This window comes from Oryzias melastigma, linkage group LG16, assembly GCF_002922805.2.
Source record: "Oryzias melastigma strain HK-1 linkage group LG16, ASM292280v2, whole genome shotgun sequence".
Classification (NCBI taxonomy): Eukaryota; Metazoa; Chordata; class Actinopteri; order Beloniformes; family Adrianichthyidae; genus Oryzias; species Oryzias melastigma.
In genome coordinates, this window is record NC_050527.1 from 16154453 (window position 1) to 16173665 (window position 19213).

Here is a 19213-nt window from a genome sequence, read left to right on the forward strand (position 1 = left end):
ACTTGGGACTTGACTCGGACTTGAGGACAAAGACTTGGGACTTGACTCGGACTTGCAAAATGATGACTTGGTCCCACCTCTGCTGTCGGGTAAGGAGTAGTACGGTACGGTCCAGTTAATTCTGGCGAGCATTTTCACTCAGTGAAGTCTCACTCCCACTGAGCGGTTTGTTTTCACGGCGCATGCGTGGAGTACTCCGTTAGCATGTCCTCGTGTCATTGTAATGCAACGACTAGAAAAGCAACAACAATGGAGGTCATCCAGCAGCTTGTCTTTTTCTAGCTTTACTTTTAGAATATCGTTTATAACAAGAATTTAATGCTGTTTGAAAGAAGATTGCAGACGGCAAAAAAGAAAACTGCCTCTAGTGGAATAATGATGAAAACATGAATTAAGTTCCAATAATGGAACAATGAACTCTTTAAGCAATAAAGAGCTCACAAATCTGCGTATCACATATTAAGCAAATGGTTATACAGAGAGATTCTCATAGCTAAAATGCTCAAAATACATGTGAAGACATGTTAAGGAAAAACATATAGCAGAACATCTCAATCCAGACCCCATCTATTCATTCATACAGTTTTGAATAACTCCATAGGTAACCTTTCTAGACAAAAGTTTGAATCTGGTGTTACAGTGAGCAAAAAAAAGGGGGGGAAATACGATTTAACATGAATGAAAGAAGGCAGTGTGGTCTTTGGGTTACTTTTATCATTTTGTGGTATTCTTTCTTTAAAAATGTTTTAAAAAAGGTATGCATGGTGAAAAATAAACTGTCATGTTTTGAAAATGTATGTTTGATTGACTGTCCCGTTTCGGTTCCACAGCAGAGCACAGATCCTCCAGAAGATTTCCCAGAGGAACCCCCGGAGCTGTGGGTGAGGCCATCCTTTCTAGAGCATCTCCTACTTTGTACACATTTATTTTTCCTCTGGATCAAAAAACTAGAATCTCTCTCTGATCAAAATGTGTGAAGTCAGCAAATCATTGGATGTATTCTACATCCAAATAAGGAAATTAAATTTTTGTATTTCCTTGTTGCCATTAAATGCAGCATCATATCAGAGTAAACATGAACAACAGATGCCTGGTGAGACACAGAGAACGGTGAATAATTACATTATTCACATACATGCAAGCTGTTTACTGACAAGAAAGTGTATTTTTTTAATTAAAACACACATGGTTGGCTGCTTTTGACAGGAAAAGAAAATCATCTGCCATTGGAGGAGATGAGACATTAGGTTAAGCCAAAAAGGAATGCTGCCACTCTATTGACTAAAGCTTTTATTTGTACATGAAAAACAGAACAAAATATATCTTAGTATGTATTGACAGAATCAGAAAATTCTTCCCCATCAGAAGGTGTGTTTTATACTGACACACAAAAATAAATTGCTGTTCAAATAAAATAAACAAAATCCAAAAAGCTCAAGTCCTCACTGACTTGTAAAATGTTCCTAAATCATATTAAAAGCTATATTTTACTGGGTGCTTTTTTCACTACCTCCTGCTTATTGTGTCCAGCACATTTGTGGTCCCACTGTGTGGAAAAGCTGTCTGTGGCAGTCAGCACCGCATTCATTACAAATGCAGGCAGCAGTGCAGCACCAGTGAAAGACCTGATCCCTGGCTGTGAATACAGGTGCTGCACTGTGACTACATAATGAAGTAGATGTCAGTGGTGATTGCGAATGCGCCGTGAACGCACCGCGTCTGCACACTAACCAACTTATGACAGACAGAGACTAAAGGCATCGTGTCACTGAGCCATCGTTGATGCATTGATGCTGAACAATGCTAAATGAACGAGTCGTGCAGATTCAGCTCCTTTACAGATGCTTCATGCATGATGCTGATTCTCTACCAGTTACCAGCCGCATGACCTGCCAGGTCAGTGAGAGGAAGAGGGAATCTGCTGACTGGAAAGTGCAGCTCTCTATCCACAAATTCTATTAAAAGTGACTCATATCAGATTCAAGTTTGAGCTGAAGTGACCCTCATGCAGAGGAATGTCACACCTCGTTTATTAGGCCATTAAATCTGCTTTCTTTTATGCATTTCTATAAAAACGGTTACTATTAAGAAGGATTGTCACAATAAATAAGGTATAGTAACATATTTCAGTAATAGGTGGAGCTCTGAAAATGTAGTTCCACTTGTTATGGCCCAACTGAATAAATATAGCACCGTTATTATCAATAAAGCTTTCTAAAAGCGCAGATTTGTGACGTATTCTGCACATAGAAGTAGGATAAATGTGTCTGTTATTGAGATCCTTTGGACCAGCTTCCATTAGGCTTTAAAGATCTTTCTATGGCTCGTCTATCCATTCCAGTGTGTAATGCTTCCTGACAGACGCCACATATAAAGCAGAATTAGTCCCTTGTTCCAAACTTGGCAGCAATGGAGGCAAACTTTCAGGCTTCCACATCTCGAAGTGTTGTCATTCTTCCAAAGGAACTTTTACTAAAATGTAATAATCACCCTGGCAGACGGTGGATCACAAATATATATATATTTTTTTTTCATTTAAATGTAAAAACGAGATGAAATGTCCTTTTGGTGATGAATTTCATCTGTGTGTGCATGTTTTTTGCATGATCTCACCTGGCTTACTGTGGTACAGGAACAGATAGCCGTCAATGTCTCCTTTGGGTTCTCTCCATGAAACGAGGAGTTTGCTTGAGCTCAGCACTTTGAAGCGCAGCCGCCTTGGAGCTGGAACTGAAGAACACCACAATGGAGTTAACCCCTAAATATAATAGTGGATAATATGTGTAAAAAAAAGGCAATTGCATTAGCGTCTGTTGTTTTTCATCATGTGTCTGAAACGTTGACTGTATGTGAGAACTGGAGCAAGCAAGTGTGATGTCATCCAAAGAAAAAGGTTGACTTCCAGCTCCAACTAAATTAAGTCAATTCAGTTGCCATTTTTTCAAGATGTCACCATGTTGGAGCCACATTAATCAGTGAGTCGGTCTGAGTCAACATTTCCATGGCAACCACTGGCCAATCGGAAGTGGGGCTGGAAGTCTACCCCACCACTTGAAAGAGGGCTACATAAATTATGTCAATCAACCATTTCCAGTGTTTGATGTAAGACCACATATTTCTATCAAGGTATCTGATTGGTCAGTTTATAACCTGGATAACTTGCACTACAGAAAATACAAATCTATAAAAATATTAGATAAAAAAATAAATAAAGATCATGTTTTAAAAAAAAAGGTATCAGAGCCAGAATGGTTATTCTGACAAATAAAATGACTAGGTGATAGCTGTGTCTTTCTCCATAGAAGTCTATAGCATTTTGGTTTCTTGGAACTATTGCCACGAGGATTCACCCAGTCCAGTTCTCATCGGTGGTGCAGTGGTTAGCGCTCTTGCCTCACAGCAAGGCAAGGCAAGTTTATTTGTATAGCACATTTCATGTACAGAGACAATTCAAAGTGCTTTACATAAAACATTAAAAGAAACAATCAAAAAAAAAAAAGTAAAAATGTCATTCATCATCATTCAAATCATTAAAATAAAATTAAAAGAAAGTAAAAAGATTTTAATTTAAAACAAGCATAGATAAAAAGTGCGGACGTAAACTTTTGAATACTTATTAATCAAATGCAACTGAGAACAGGTGAGTCTTTAACCTGGATTTAAATACACTGAGTGTTTCAGCAGATCTAATGTTTTCGGGAAGTCTATTCCAGATCTGTGGTGCATAGAAGCTGAATGCAGCTTCTCCATGTTTAGTTCTGACTCTAGGAACTGATAAAAGACCGGATCCAGATGACCGGAGAGGTCTGGCTGGTACATACTGGGTCAGGAGGTCAGTCATGTATTTTGGTGCTAAACCATTCAAAGCTTTATAAACCAGTAACAGAACTTTAAAGTCTATCCTCTGACAGACAGGTAACCAGTGTAAAGACCTCAGAACTGGACTGATGTGGTCTACTTTCTTGGTCCTTGTGAGAACCCGAGCAGCAGAGTTCTGAATAAGCTGCAGTTTCCTGATGGATTTTTTTAGTAGTCCCAGCGAGAAGGCCCTGGTTCGAATCCCGGCTGGGACCTTTCTGTGTAGAGTTTGCATGTTCTCCCCTAAATTGCCCCTGGGTGTGAATCTGTGAGTGGATGTGTGTGTGATTGAGGCCCTGCGACAGACTGGCGACCTGTCCAGTGTGAACCCCGCCTTCGCCCATCAGCAGCCGGTTTAGGCTCCGGCACCCCCGTGACCCCGAAAGGGAAGAAGTGGTCAGGAAAATTAATGAATGTTTCATTTTTTAGAAATCCATCTCTGTTTTGTTGGGATTAATTGAATTATAAAAATGTGTCAGTGAGTTTTTTCTAATATAGAATAAATACTAAACAAAACAAAGTTTTTGTAGCTTTGTAAAGTAAATAACAGTGGTAAATTAATCAATGCCTTTCAAAAATTGTTTTCACCAACAAATAAAAGTATCTGATTTCTCATAAAACTTTTTTTCACCAGCAAGTTGAAGTAAAATGGTTCAAAAGATTATTTAACTTGAAATTATTTATTGCAATCAATATGTTTCAATATTTCATCTGTGATACATAATGGAATGTTTTATGATGCAGCCGAACAGCCTAAAGTATATTTTATATTTTTCATGATCCAAACATATACACATTAAATTCATGTGCCTGCACTGACATGTTTTTGAGCAGACTTCATATAGTGCATATGTAAAATGGAGAAATGACAAGTGTAATATCCTCATCATTCACTCTGGAGCCTGCTGTCAGCCGCATTTGACGAATGGAAACGGAAGCAGCAGCGACTCTGAGCTTCAGTCGGCACAGGCCGGGTTTCTTGCACTTACAGACGGAACATTTTATGAATCCAAATTGAGTCAGAAACAGAGGAGATATCAACTTTTTCTACTCAATGTTCGCAGAACACAGGATAGTAGACATGGATGAACAGAGAGAACCATATTAGGATCAAATGCCCTCAGATCAAAACACTGTAGCCGTCAGGTTTATATCTGTACTACACAATGTGGCAACATATTGCTTTATCATCAATTTTTTGATTTTATACATACTTCAATTTTATCTTTTAAAGCTTCTTTAAATAAACCTTTTCAATCACAAATGTGATGACAAATCAAAGTTTCTTTACCTGTCAGATTTGTCTATTATTTTATAACAATAAACGCCTAATTTAAAAAGAAAATAATGAATTGAAGAAAAAACAAATTACTTACAGATACAAATGTGGAAGAAATCCTACATAAAAAGCTAAATGAGTCACTGTTTTCTGTCATCATGAGTTTAAAGCCTGTTTTTCACATTTCTGAGTGACGCAAAAGCACAAAAGAAAAAAAAGAGAAAAAAAACAATAGAAACAATCAGAAAACGACAAACATTTGGAAGCTAAAGAAATCACCAGAAGAGAATAAGCCTACAAAAATATATATTTTTTCTAGTTTCCCTCCATCATTATAACAGGTTTTAGCTGTCAAAGGTTTAACTGTTAAACCTTGAGTTTGAAACAATCCCATCATCTACAGACTGATGGTACAGAAGTGCATAAAGACATTTTACATCAGATCAGATCAAACATGGAAAAACTGAAGTTATGCTGCTCCTGTTTTCATACAGACTTCATTCTCTTTGTGGAAAACTCATTTACACCAAAACTAGAAGGCGTCATTTCATCAGAATTACACTTTTATGAGTGGAAAAGCTAAAAAGCAAAGCTGGTCAGCTACCACAGGAAAAAAAAAAATTTCTATCAACCTGTAGAGTTAAGAATGCTGTAAATGAGCCCATTCTTGAACGCGCGTTTAGCCTATGGTGTTCACACTGGATAACCAGTTGACAAACTCGTGTCCGCCACCTACATGATGCGAAATGTCGAAGGAGTGCAAATCTCCTGAATCTTGCTACAGGCTTTTCTTCAACAGCTCTATCTCAATATATGAAAGACTTAAGTGTCATTTAATTCTGGCCGCAATTATTATTTTCTCCTTCATGATCAATTTTCAAACATTTGGCACTTCCATGAATTAAAAGGGGCGTCAGCCAAACGTCATCACTGAAGCCGAGTCCCGAGTACTCGCTGGTTCCAAGAAGGTCAAAGTCCCATAGACGTCCGTTGATTAATGGACAGTTATTTCTAATACATTGTATTTATCAGAATAACAATTCTTGCTCTAATCCATTCTTCTTAACATCGTCTTTTTAATATTATTTTTTAAAGATATTTCTTCTTTATCACAAGTTATTCAAGTTATAAACTAACCAATCAGAAGCCTCAGTAAAAGCATGTGGTGGCCCCACTTTAAACATTTGATTAAGAGTTTCTGCCAAACCACTTTCATTGGTAGAGGTGTAGACTTAGAACAAGCTCACTCATGATTGGTGACAGTAGTTCCTCTGAAAAGGTGACTCAGACTCACTTGGACCAATCACTGTCGATGGGTTCCAAAATGGCAGCGCACGTATCAGGAAGCGGCTGTGACGGATTTGCCCTGATTTTGCGAGATCTGGAGGTAAGGCATTTTCTTTTCCTCGCTTTGTCCAGTGATAATGTATTTCTACGCCCGAAATTCACACTTCTATAGACTGTTCATTGGAAGCTGGCGCTTGTATACGTGTTTCTGCGGCCGGTTTAAGCTCCAAATAATTTTTAATGAACTGCATAGAGCCTGTTTGCTATCTTGTTTAATTCATTATTTTGTGAAACAAAATTATTTTTCCTTTCCATTTACAATAAACAGAAAACAAAAGAAAATCTTGAGTTTTCAGACGTGGACAGCTGCCTGAACGTTTCATTACCAGACATTTTTGCTGCATTTCTTAAGCAATCACCCCCCACCACCTCTATATCATTAAAAATGTATAGAATGAAAAGGTATAATTACTCCACACAGTAAGAGTCTATGAATAATTTTAAGTGCATGATAGAGCTGAGAAGATTACTACGTTGGTATCTTTTAGTGTGTTTGATGGCCGGTGAAGTGCGTTGGCAGATGGGGCCACTAATAACTGGCTGAAAATTGCCCTCATTGCGCAGACGAACAAATCTGGTGTTTTTCTGGAAAAAGAGAAAAAAAAGTTTTGGCAATTTTATCTGTGGAAATCTATGGGTTGGATCAAAACAGCTGAAAAGGCAATGGGGAATTATGAATATGGATTTATAGCTATGGTGCTGACAGAACATGAGGGTGTCTGATATAAATGACTTGTCACACTCCGACACGTCTGTTCCTGTTTTTCACCATTCGATCACAAAAACAAAAAAAGATCTTCACATTTCACACTCTCCACATGAATCCATGTGTTACAGTACTATTGGAAACATTCTCCTTCACAATAAAATATTTCGGGTGAAAGGCAGTAGTTGCAGCTCAGACCTGTTAAAAACAAGCTGGTGGAACTAAATATTAGTCGGAGTAAATATTCTGCTTTTCAAACCCCCTTAGGTGTTAAAAACAAGAACGTTCACAAACTGACAGCTCCTTTCCTTCTGTTTCTGCACCTTATTGTAAAGTCACCCCATTTCAAACCTGATCTAAAGAAAAGTGCAGAAGTCTTTTTTCGCTGGAGGCCCAGTATGATCTGAAATAATCTGCCGACTGAAGCACAGCTTGACACCCTCAGTCTGAGAAGGGACCACTCCTCCCACGGTTAAGAGCGTGACGGCTGGCAGAGCGTCCTCGCCAGCGAGTAAACGCTCAACTTCAGCTGTAAGCTTTCTTTTCCAATCCACTGATTTGGCTCTCCGGTGGCTATTTTCCTTTTTCTATCTCCCTCATGTTCCTCCCTTCCACCGAAATGAGAAGTTTTATTTATTTAGTCGTTTTTCTGGAGTGTCCATCTTTTTCCCGTTTTCCCATCCTTCTCCTCTTGTGTCTTATTCCCGTTTTACATTCTTTACCAGTCAGCCCTACTTTGAATTTTTCCCTCTTTATCTGACTTCCTGCCCTCTCCCCCGTCTCTCCCTGCAGCCTCCTCTAAGTCCCAGCTTCCCTCTCCATCTCTCCTCAGATAATCCCGACTCCTCTGCGAGTATTCAGGCTACAGTGGCTCGGATAATACTCCGGATTTGTGGATGACAGCTGTTGGTTTTTGCTGTCACTACACGATAACTATACTGTGCTTTACACAAGGGAGACGAAGGTGGGGGGTGTGGGGGTGTCGGTGCATCCACAACACATTCTTAAAATGTACCCGTTTGTACACAAACCCCCCCAGAACGCTCCAAATCCACGCTGGCTGCTCCTCTCCAGCTCCTTCCCTTTTTAATCGCTTCTGCTGAGCTGGGGAACGTTTCTCTTTTGTCACCAACTTTTTCTAATCTTTAGCTTTAACCCTCTCATGTGCTTACTGCTCCTCTATCATTTCATTTTATTATCTTTTGCTCTCCTGCTTCAGTGGCTTAAAGCGTCTTTGCATTCCTTTGTGTCAGTCCTTCCTGTCCCCATGGTCGCTCTCCCCGCTGCTCCATTAGGTGTGTCTCTTTGAGCACGCTCGTGGGAAATCCGTTTGCTACGCCCCATGAGCAACGCTGAAGAAGGCTGAAATACTGGGTATGCTGGGAAAAAACTCTGAAGACACTACAGTACAATAAAGACTCAAAGTCTTTGTTCACAAACAAGCTGCAACTTTTCAAAGGTAAAAATATTAAACAATATTGAAGTATTTTGTATACACCAGTCCTGGATTTGACTGAATGAATTAATATTAACGAGGTCAGAAAAAACTAAATGGCATAAAAACTGTCAAATGAGACTGGTTGCTTTATTACAGAGTTTTATCAATTAACATTTTCTCAGGAAAAAAAATGTCAAGAAACCTTTTCAACATAATTTATGTAAATAGTCCATTTAGTGTCAAAGCCGTAGCCTATTTACAAAAAGATCCCCTTTGATGAATGTTGTGTTTTTAACATGCTCTTGTAGCATTTTTCTTCAAGATGGAGGACATGTATAAAGAAAATTAAGCTCAAAATTGGATTTCTCACTATTTCTTTATTCAAATTGTGAATCAGGATGAAAACATTTGAAAAAGATTGTAGTTATGACGTACAATGTACGCTGAGTAGGCCACAAGTTCCCTACTCTGCTCCTTTCTGGTGCGTCCACTTAGGGGGGTGGGGGGTGTGAGGGGCTGTAAGCTAGCTGGAGAGAGTGTGAACAGACAGATGATGGGAAGTAGGGGTGGAATTACTCAATTACCAACAGTGCAGCTCACAACTCAGAGGTGGATCTCTAGTGAACTACTATCACTCTGTAGAAACTATGTCCTAGAAAGGGACACCAGTTTTTGATTTTAGCTAAAAAAATAAAAACTGCATGATCCTAATTAAAAACAGCACTGGGAACAATTTTTAAAACAGATCAATAGATGATTGGACTGGATCTTTAACAAATAAGTTGGATGGAAAAAGACGAACATGTTAAATGCCACTTCAGAAAAAAACGTGTAGTCCTGTTTCACAGATGGCTTTATTACTTCATGTGTTTACCTATATAAAACTGGCTATGGATGTAGTTTTGAAATACTATTGGCAGTTTTATCAAGTTATTTGTCAGGAACCAAAGGTGTGGGAGGAGCCAAAATACAGGAGACTGACCTTGAGATAGAAACTTTGAACTTTTTTTTTTTTTACAAATTGAATGGACAAACTAAGAAAAGTAGAAGAAAAAAAGTGACACACCAGATAACCTGAAAACCAGACAATGAAATACTCTGACGAGGATTACTTCAATCAGGACAGGTGTAGGTGATAATCATTGACACCAGGTGAGACTGTGACAGGAGGAAGAACAAGCCTGAAAACACAACTTGGGTGGTACTTGGTGACAGAAAAGGTGGTGGCTGAAAATCATTAGTCGGAAAGAAGTCCAAGACCGGAATATCATTCCCCACCACCCAAACATTTCTGCTAAAAAATACTCTTGCTTCTGGTCGAAAAACACCAACATAACCAGTGACCCTATATGTTTCTGTTTTTTCTTTTTGCATTTTAAGCTTTAAAATTTTACAACCTGAAGTGTCTCTATTAAAACCTGCATTGCTCTTTGACAAACCCTCACTCCTTACACGGTAAATGTGAATTGCAGATCTGCAGAGAAAAGTGGTTTAGCAACACTTTAAAGCTGCTTTTCATAGGTATGCAACACATTACTAATATAAGGTAATTTTATGTCGCTCCAAAGCTGCTTTTCTCTGCAACAGAAGAAGCTGATTGATTGTGGAAAGAGTTGAAGCTAACTACGGTCAAACGTAAACACTGGTCTGGAGCTGAAGCTCCAATGTAAAAGTCTTAACAGTTTAACAAACCTGAACACTTTTGTTAATATCCTTTAATCAAACGTTTACCCTCTTTTGACACATTTTAAGCTAATCCTGAGCAATAAAAAAAGTTTTAATAAAAGTGGCTACAACTCTTAAATCTTGAGGAATTTCCGTTCCGGCTAATGATTTTCATCCACCATCTTGTCTGCCACCAGGTCCTGTGGGGAAACTTTACAAGAATTATGCAATTTGAAAAAACAAAACTAAACAAAAGAAACAATTCTTTTTACTGCTGATCTTTTTAGCACATATAAAAATGGGGTTTGAGCACCTCATCAATGCTTGCTCCACAAAAAAAAGAAAAAAAAAAAAAAGAAATACTCCCAATATAAAATGTCCAACTTTACATTTACAACTAAAACACGAGACAAATACTAAAACTGCACTCAAACGGAAGTTTGGTCTTTCAGTTGTAAATGAATCCCAAATTTTAAAGCTATTTCCAATCAATTTGTTGTATTAATTGCCTTCTCAACTTTTTTTCTAAACCTTTTTCCATTTGTTGTCCGTTTTATGAGTGTTTATGAAGGTCTGTTTGTTCTGCCAAAATTTTTAGGAGATAAGACATCACACCTGGAGATACCTTTGCTAATGTATGCTGGACCACATGGTCTGCTGATGAATCTTAAAGCACAGCAAGGTTTAAGTTGACAGCTTAACCCTTTAACACTTAAACATAAAATATACTTTAATACAACGATCAACAGATTCTGAAGCAGAAAAGCGGCGCAATTAAATTACAGTAAATCAAAGAACATAAACACTAGAGCTCCGGTGTTAAAGGGTTAAAGGTAGAAAATGAAAAAGAATCTCGTAAAAATGCTCAGTATTCTGCCTGTCTTTTATGCTTCTAACTTGGCCAGAGTAAGGGGAAAAAAATGACATTTCTCTTTCTGATATTTTTCAATGCTTTTCCAGTGAAGAAAGCTGTAATCCACCCTGCAGCAGACCGCTCCATTTCAGCTGAAAGAACGCTCTGGTTCCTTCTTACGGGTCAGGTGGAGGAGCACTGCAGCACAGCGCACTTCCTGCCTATTAAAAAACGTCTGCTATGCCATGAAAACAGAAAAAAGGAAATAATATTAAAGATAGAAAGTGGACTTGAATATGAATACATGAGTCCTGGTGAGGTTTGTTTAATGAAATATTGATCTGCGGATATTGAGGATAAATCCTAATCAATTCTTTATGCAGTTGTGTTGCAGGTTTAGTGGAACTTCAAAACTTCATGACTTGTCCATAAATTTACATTTTACATTTAGTTGGTCTTCTACTGCTGCTTTAATTTCTATGCCACCAAAAAAATCAACATTTTTATTTGAGGAGTTCCTTCCATCCCAGTGACAGACTGGGGACCGGTCCAGAGTGTGCCCTGCTGCCCTCACTAATACCTTACTCACAACTGCCCTTACATTTGATTACGGGCTGTCTTCGGGGGGGAAATGTTCAAACCTTTACGGTGCAGCACAAAATTTTAAGATCATAGACCACTCTGTGAACCTGTTCATGCACATTTTTATGGGCATGCTGTGAGCGACAGGTCGTAGGAACACGAAAACAAAACATGAAGGTGAAGTAGAACCAGGCCAGAAACTTGAGTGTAGTGATACACAGACCTAAATTTTAATAAACACATCAAAGTCAGCCTACTATTATCTCAAAAATATATCAAGGATTAAAGATCTGATGTCTGAGCAGGACCTGACTTGATTACTGTAACAGTAGTTTTACAGGAATACCAAAAAAATCTATCAGGAAACTGCAGCTTATTCAGAACTCTGCTGCTCGGGTTCTCAACAGGACCAAGAAAGTAGACCACATCAGTCCAGTTCTGAGGTCTTTACACTGGTTACCTGTCTGTCAGAGGATAGACTTTAAAGTTTTGTTACTGGTTTATAACGCTTTGAATGGTTTAGCCCCAAAATACATGACCCTGACCCAGCTTGGGCCCCTTTTTTTTATTTTCTTCGAGACAATAATAAAGACATCCTGTAGTTACCTCAAGCTAACCTCGCTGTCACCGTCAACCACAGATCCAGACCACAGATCCAGACCACACCTCGTCCTCTCAGCCTGCCTCCTCTAGCCCCGCCCCCTTTTTTGCATTTTTCAAATCTGGGCTAAGAGTGGAGTCAACTTCCTACTGTCCTGTTTGGTCACCCTTTAAGGTGGCCACACGAACCTCAAGGGAATTACAAGACAGGCCTGCACTCATATTACGATGCAGTCTCATCTCTCTACAACTGTCACAAACGGGCAGACGGCTGGTTCCACGTGCAGCAGGTTTATTAGCTCAGCCAGGATAACAAGTTTCAAAACACGGCTGAAAGTCCATGAAGCTAAATCAGGGTCGGGCAGGCTGTAGTCAAACATGAGTATGGGAACATCAGAGATCAGATGTTGAGTAGAACAGGACAGGTGTACATCAAGGTCAGAGCGGGAGCAGGGTCAGGTAAACAGAAGATCAGGTCCAGATAGAGATAGTAATGCAGACAGAGTGGCACAAACAATACTGATCTACACTGATCTGTGTAGTGCTTAAGTGTCATGTGGGTGACTGATAATTGAGAGTCAAAAGAGCAGCATCCAGGAACTGTGTGCTGGGGTTGCTGGGAGATGTAGTGTGTTTAGTATTCTGGAGACAGCTCCCGCTGGTGACCAGACAGAGAGACAGAGCTCTGACTCCTAAACAACCACCCTCTATGGGCCAACCCAAAAACATGTAGCACCTGCACGGGTCAACACCCCATGCAGAGGCAGTCACTGGGATAGGCTCCAGCAACCCTGTGACCTCCCAAAAGGATTACACGGGTGTGGAAGAGTGATGGATGGAGTGTATTCTAACATCTGCTGAGCTGTTGCTCCACCTGCATCCACATGGTAACGTTGACATTCTCAGTGCTCAAAGCTCCTTTGAGGCCAAGCTCAGTCATCCGCGATAAAATCAGACTGTTACAGCCTGAACTTTAGTCCAAAGTGAGGCTCATCAGTAAACTGTACACATAATGCACAGCGAGTTTGCAAGCAAGCTGCCATGACAAACTCGTCTGCAAAACTTCTGCATAAATATTTAGATCCCAGAGGACTGGATCCTAGTGCAGCAGTGAATGTACACTTAAGAAAAAAACACAATTTACAGAAAAGCAGAAAACTGTTAGCCTGAACATGCATTTTGCTGGACACTTTGAAAGGCAGGTTAACAAACGAGCCTCCAGCCAAGCAATAGCCGATTAAACATGATCATTTCAGCACTAATGACAGATAATCTACAAGTTTCAAGTCAAATAAATCTTCCTGTTCTGACTGGTGCGTTCCTGACGGAATCCTCTGTTGTGAAAAACAAGCATCCTTCATGCTTAAAACTCTCTTTAATCCTAAACTCAAACCCTCCGCAGACAGATGCTGCATCTTACAGCAACAGGCCAGCCAGAATGAATGGCGGCTGCACGCTCTCTAATGAGGGGATTGAACAGTAGCACGCCGCCGTAGCGTCTGGGAGGTCGTTCATCATCTGCTGTGATTCACTGGGATCAAATCCCAGCCAAATTTATGCTGTCACACTTCTGCCTGATTTCTCATTTCTGTTTAGCTGCAATGAGGAACATGACGGAAGCGCTGATTAGAGCGGAAAAAACAAAACACTCGGACAAACGGGAGGGGGGGCATGGAGCAGAAAATTGACTAAAGATAAACAGAGCAGGAGGGAGGAGGAAGAGCTAAGAGTCAAAACAAAATAACACCTACTTTTACGATTAAATGTTTGGTTCTGCTGGTAGCCGAGATGACCAGATTCTATCTAGATCTCTAAACCAAACATTAGCCAAAAAAATGTAGCCATTCCAGGAGTTTAGTAAACATCCTTCACTCCAGCCCTGTTTTGTTTTGCTGCTCTAGCGCCGCATAGTGGAAGGAATGTGAGCTACAAACACAAATTCATCAAGCATCCACCATCCAGCATCTTTTCTGTTTGCTTGAAACTTTCTAAAAAGGGTCATGAAAGTGTTGAGGGGTGACAGGAAAAACCAGAAGTGGGATGATGAAGCATAAATCATTTCATGGATTTACAAAATCAACTGTTGACCAACTTTTGTGGAATGAAGTCAAACTCCTACTGTATTTCTATCTAATTAAAAATGTTGATACATTTTAAAGAAATCTTTTTAGCAGAAGTTTATCAGAAATTGCCTCTGGGTGTGGGCGGGACTTTTTGTGTGAAAGTAACCCTAAAGTGATATCCCATCATTCCTTTGTTTACACTCTATTTTGTAAGCTTATAGCCCCTCACACCCCTAAGCTAACATTAGCAGAGCATAAAAGCAATATTAGAGCTATGCAGCCATATAGCTTAAAGTCAGATTCCAGTTCAGACGAGGAAAACTGAGACTATAATGGATCTATTTGTCTGCAAGTCAATGCATCAGAATTGTAGTGGAGAAGGGAGACTCTGCGTCACAAACCTGAGCTTTTTCAAACTGCGGGTTTTTATCTGCTCCTCATCCAACATAATTTAAATAAAGCCATACTCAGAAATGCAGATTTAATCTTAAATTCTGTAATATTTGTCATCCATCATGAGAAAAATGCTGCAAGAACATGTTAAAAACACTAAAAACATGATTCTATGAGAATGTCTTTAAACAGATGGGAGTCATTGCTAAACTAAATGCATTGTTGTCGTGCCTGAAAGTCAGATAATTTAACACTACCTGCCAATAAAACGTATTAAACTGAGGAGGGATGACTTTTACACAACATATTGTTCACACAATCAAAAACAAACTTGTAAAAGTTGGCTAAGAGTTACCGGTAGCATAAAAGCTACAAAAGGAAGTTGACTTTTAAATGATTTGTTGTATTCTTGTGCTAAATATTGCACTACCTGCACGGGTGATGCATTTTATGCACACAAAATTTATAATTGAAACACACAATTATCTAGTGCGTAAAAAATATTACACACTGCAAAAATGGACTTATTGGATCAATTAACACAAATTCTGTTTTTTTTTTTTTACATCTAAAAATATTACTTTTTATCAAATTAAATGTTTGTTGAGTAAACCATCAACTTGAAAATGTAATTTGATGAAAACTAATCATTTTAAATGTAACAAATTACAGAACTTTTGTTAATTAATCCAATAATTCACCTTTTTCAGTGCAAGACAAAAAAATATACTTTTATAAGACTGTAAGGATCCTAATTTAAAAATAAAAGTTATTCTAAAAGCCCTAACCTTGACACATGTTCAAACTATGAATGGAAATGTGAAACCATCACAATGGATGATGGAGTGATGGAGTTCCTAAACATTTGGTTTACAATGAAGTTACAGTACACCAAAGGTCTGTTTTTGTAAGCTAAAGCACATTTCCATGTTTATTAACCATAGATTACCTCACCTACAATGTATGTTGTGACACTTTAATTTTTTTAAACCTATATATAGTTTTTGTATTTGATTAAATTAACAAAAATACTTAGGAAAAAAGAGAGTTGCAATCAAACCTGATGCTGAACTGAACTCAAATAAAATCCTCTCATTTTAGGAGTTGTAAAAGGTATAATACTAATCTGAGATGTCAAAAAGCAATTTCATTGCCAGAATCTGCAGACAAAAAAAAAAAAAAAAGATAAATGGCATGAATTCCCTTTGAATCTGACTCAGTTTTATTAAATCAGGCTTTTTAATTTAATTGGAAAGCACACTTGAGTTTAATACATTATGCAGCAGATTGTGCAGAAAAATCACAGCAGCATGAAGCTCGCGCCTACCACGCCAGAACCCCCCCGTGAAGCGTGGCGGCACGGGCAGCGGGGGTTGTACATGCTACAATGCTCCAGGAGTGAAATGGTATTATGAGACGAAGGTGACATGAGCGTGATCTGATCTGATTGGACCTGAACTTTAGCGTCCCGCAGAGAGAGAGAGGAAGAAGCAGCAGAGAAGAGACAAAGCTTAAGGGGTGAGAAAATGGGGTCCAAGGATTTGGATGGAGTCAGTGAGGACAGGTGATGGGGGGGGCTCACCTTGACTTTGAGCTTTACTGGAGTGGTAGGAAATGCTGGCCAGCAGCAGCAGCAGTGGAGCCCACAAACGCCACCAAAGCCGTCCCATCCTCACAACCAGCTGACTAAACCTGCACAGGGAGAGATGGGCAATTATAAAGTGGGCAAGAGAAGAAGGCAGACAGCTGGAGCAGCTTCCCCATAAAAGAGTTGTAGGAACTGGGTTGTAAAATGCAGCATTTTTGATTTTTTTTAACTGTTAGAGCCTGAAGTCATGGAGTGGCCAAGTCTGCCACCCACAGAGTGGAGAAAAGAAGATTGATTCGTGTTTGCACCTCAAAACAGCCAGTGTTCAACAAAAAGAGCAAACAGAGCAGCATCCCTGCAAAAGTCCTTTCAACCCCTCACTTTTTGTTCTTCCACAGACTAAAAACTCCATAGTACAAAAAAATGATTGTTTTTAACCAAACTCCAAAGTTAAAAAGGGACTAACTTTATTATTTTAACTCATAAAAAAACATGAAACCACAAAAAATCCAAAGGGTAACCCCAAAATACACGAATAACCCAATAAAGGGGTTGAAGAAATAACCCAAGTGTTCTAAGAGAACATCAATAACCTTTATCCGGTCTAAGATTCATATTTAATCAAAAAGCACAAATGCGTAAAGAACTCCTCTAAAAACACCTGGATGACAATCGTGCGCAACAAATGTTTCCTTGTGAGAGAAAACCTCCAACACTGAAAAATGATCAGATCTTTAGATCAAAACATGCAACATATATATATTTGTTATTAAAACATCTTGGTTTTCGTTGTAAAATTATATTTCTGAACTCTTTTTGCGCATTTTTGTCGTTTTTACGCAGCACTTGGTGAAGCAGATTGACATGTTGCACACCTGAGAGCATCATCGAGCACAGGCAGCATCCGGCTCCCTCACCTTCTCCAATCATCGATTCAAAGCGCGCTTTTATCCAAAAGAATGAGAAGAAGAAGAAAAAACAATCCAGTCCTGTGACTGCAGAGACGCGCTGCTTCCTCCAGAAGCGCTCCTGTCACTCCTCTTCCTCCCGTTCCTCTCCGGATGCAGTGCGCGCGCGCGTGTCTCCTCGTTATTTAGCCATCCCTCCCTCCGGCTGTTCCTCCCTCCTCTTCGTCCGGATGCATCTGATGGAGGGTGGCGCGGAGTACCCCCCCTTTCTCAGTCAGCTGCAGGTTTCCAATCTGTTTAAGCCTCAGCCCCGCGGGGCTTTTTGCGTGGCTCCTGCACGCGCTCACAGCGGGATGTCTCCTGCTTGAAAGTCTCGTTCTGGACTTTAGAGGTAAGAGTCCGCGTGAGGATGCGCGCGCGGAACAGGTGCGCGAGGTTTTCATTTTAAAGGCGCAATGACACTTTTTTTACCTTAATAACAGCAAGTAACCAATAAACTTTAATATTTATAGAGCTGTCCTGACTAAGACAATTTCACCCTAGACTGGTTTGGAGACATAATTTCTCCAGTGTCTCAGACAGGAGGTCTCCACGCAGTGACACGTGTCCAAACAGCCTTCAGGTTCCATCCATTTCTTATACCTGACTTTTGCTGGTCAGGGTCATGCGGTTGCTGTTGCCTAAAGCTGCTGAAGAGCACATCCAGGTACAGCCTAGACCAGGAGTCTGCAACCTTCAACACTTAAAGAGCCATCCTGGAGGATTTCTGGCTGACAACATCCCAGTAGGAGACACAAAGTCTTATTTCCCCCTTTTAGAAAAAGAAGACACTGATTTGTACTTATTGTATTGTTACTATGATAAATACAAATAAATTTGTTTTTTTCAAGCATAAATAAAACAGAAACCATCCATCCATCTTCCTCCGCTTCATCCGGGACCGGGTTGCGGGGGCAGCAGTCTAAGCAAAGATGCCCAGACTTCCTTCTCCCCGGCCACTTCCTCCAGCTCCTCTGGGGGGACTCCAAGGCGTTCCCAGGCAAGCCGAGAAACATAGTCTCTCCAGCGTGTCCTGGGTCTTCCCCGGGGCCTCCGCCCAGTGGGACATGCCCGGAACACCTCACCAGGGAGGCGTCCAGGAGGCATCCGGACCAGAAACTTAAAGAGAAAATGTTTTTTTTTCTAAACATGAATTAGTTTCTAATTCTTTAGAGGTCTACATGACTTTATTAAAAAAAAGACATTATGTACCACAGAAAATCACCTCAATGCAGGGAATGTAGTAGGTGGTGAAATGTAGGTAGTGATGACAAATAAACACACAAAACCACAACCAGAAATTCGTAAATCTAAAAAAAATAAAATAAAATAAACCAAAGTTAATGGAGTGACCCTTAACATGTTTTTCATAATGAATATCCTTGATTTTTTACGTAAAAATAAACATTGCATCTTAAATTCTAGTGCATGAATTCTAGTTGTGTGTACTGACTTCAGATTGACTTTCTGTGGTAAATAACACTAAAACATCTATTAAAACGTTTCAGTTTTGATAAACTTTGAATCTAAACTGTTGGATGGATTGTTAGAGAATTGTGGGTACTGTAGTCTGGATCCTGGTGGAGTGATGCATACTGTCCTTTAACCGTTAGTGAAAGAGTTGAAAAACATTTGATTTTTATTACTTTTTTGCCTAATAAACCTATAAGATTAACCTATAACATGTTACTTTTCCCAGTTAAAATTTTGTATTTTTCTTCAACCAGAGAGGGGTTAAAGAGCCACAATTTTCACGACATGGTCAAAGCAGAGCCACCAAGTCACCAATAAAGCATGTTTTTTGACTGTTGGAGAAAAGTGGAGACAATCCACACATGAGGAGAACATGCAAACTCCACACTGTAGGTCACATCTGGGATTTGAACCAAAGCCC

At 39.6% G+C, this 19213-nt stretch overlaps 1 protein-coding gene across 3 annotated transcripts in view; it reads right to left on the reverse strand.

Moving 5' to 3' along the window:
- Positions 1 to 18086, reverse strand: part of col14a1a (collagen, type XIV, alpha 1a) — a 130152-nt gene extending 112066 nt beyond the window's left edge. The window contains exons 1-3 of one of the 3 annotated variants that reach the window (XM_024267014.2): positions 17248 to 18086; positions 16367 to 16476; positions 2614 to 2730 (exon numbers count right to left, since the gene is read on the reverse strand). In XM_024267014.2, the coding sequence (XP_024122782.1) occupies positions 2614 to 2730; positions 16367 to 16476; positions 17248 to 17276 (256 nt within the window). In that variant the 5' untranslated portion in view covers positions 17277 to 18086. The remainder of the gene's footprint in view (positions 1 to 2613; positions 2731 to 16366; positions 16477 to 17247) is intronic. The other 2 variants (XM_024267015.2, XM_024267016.2) reach the window with 2 other exon arrangements.
- Positions 18087 to 19213: the final 1127 nt, after the last annotated feature.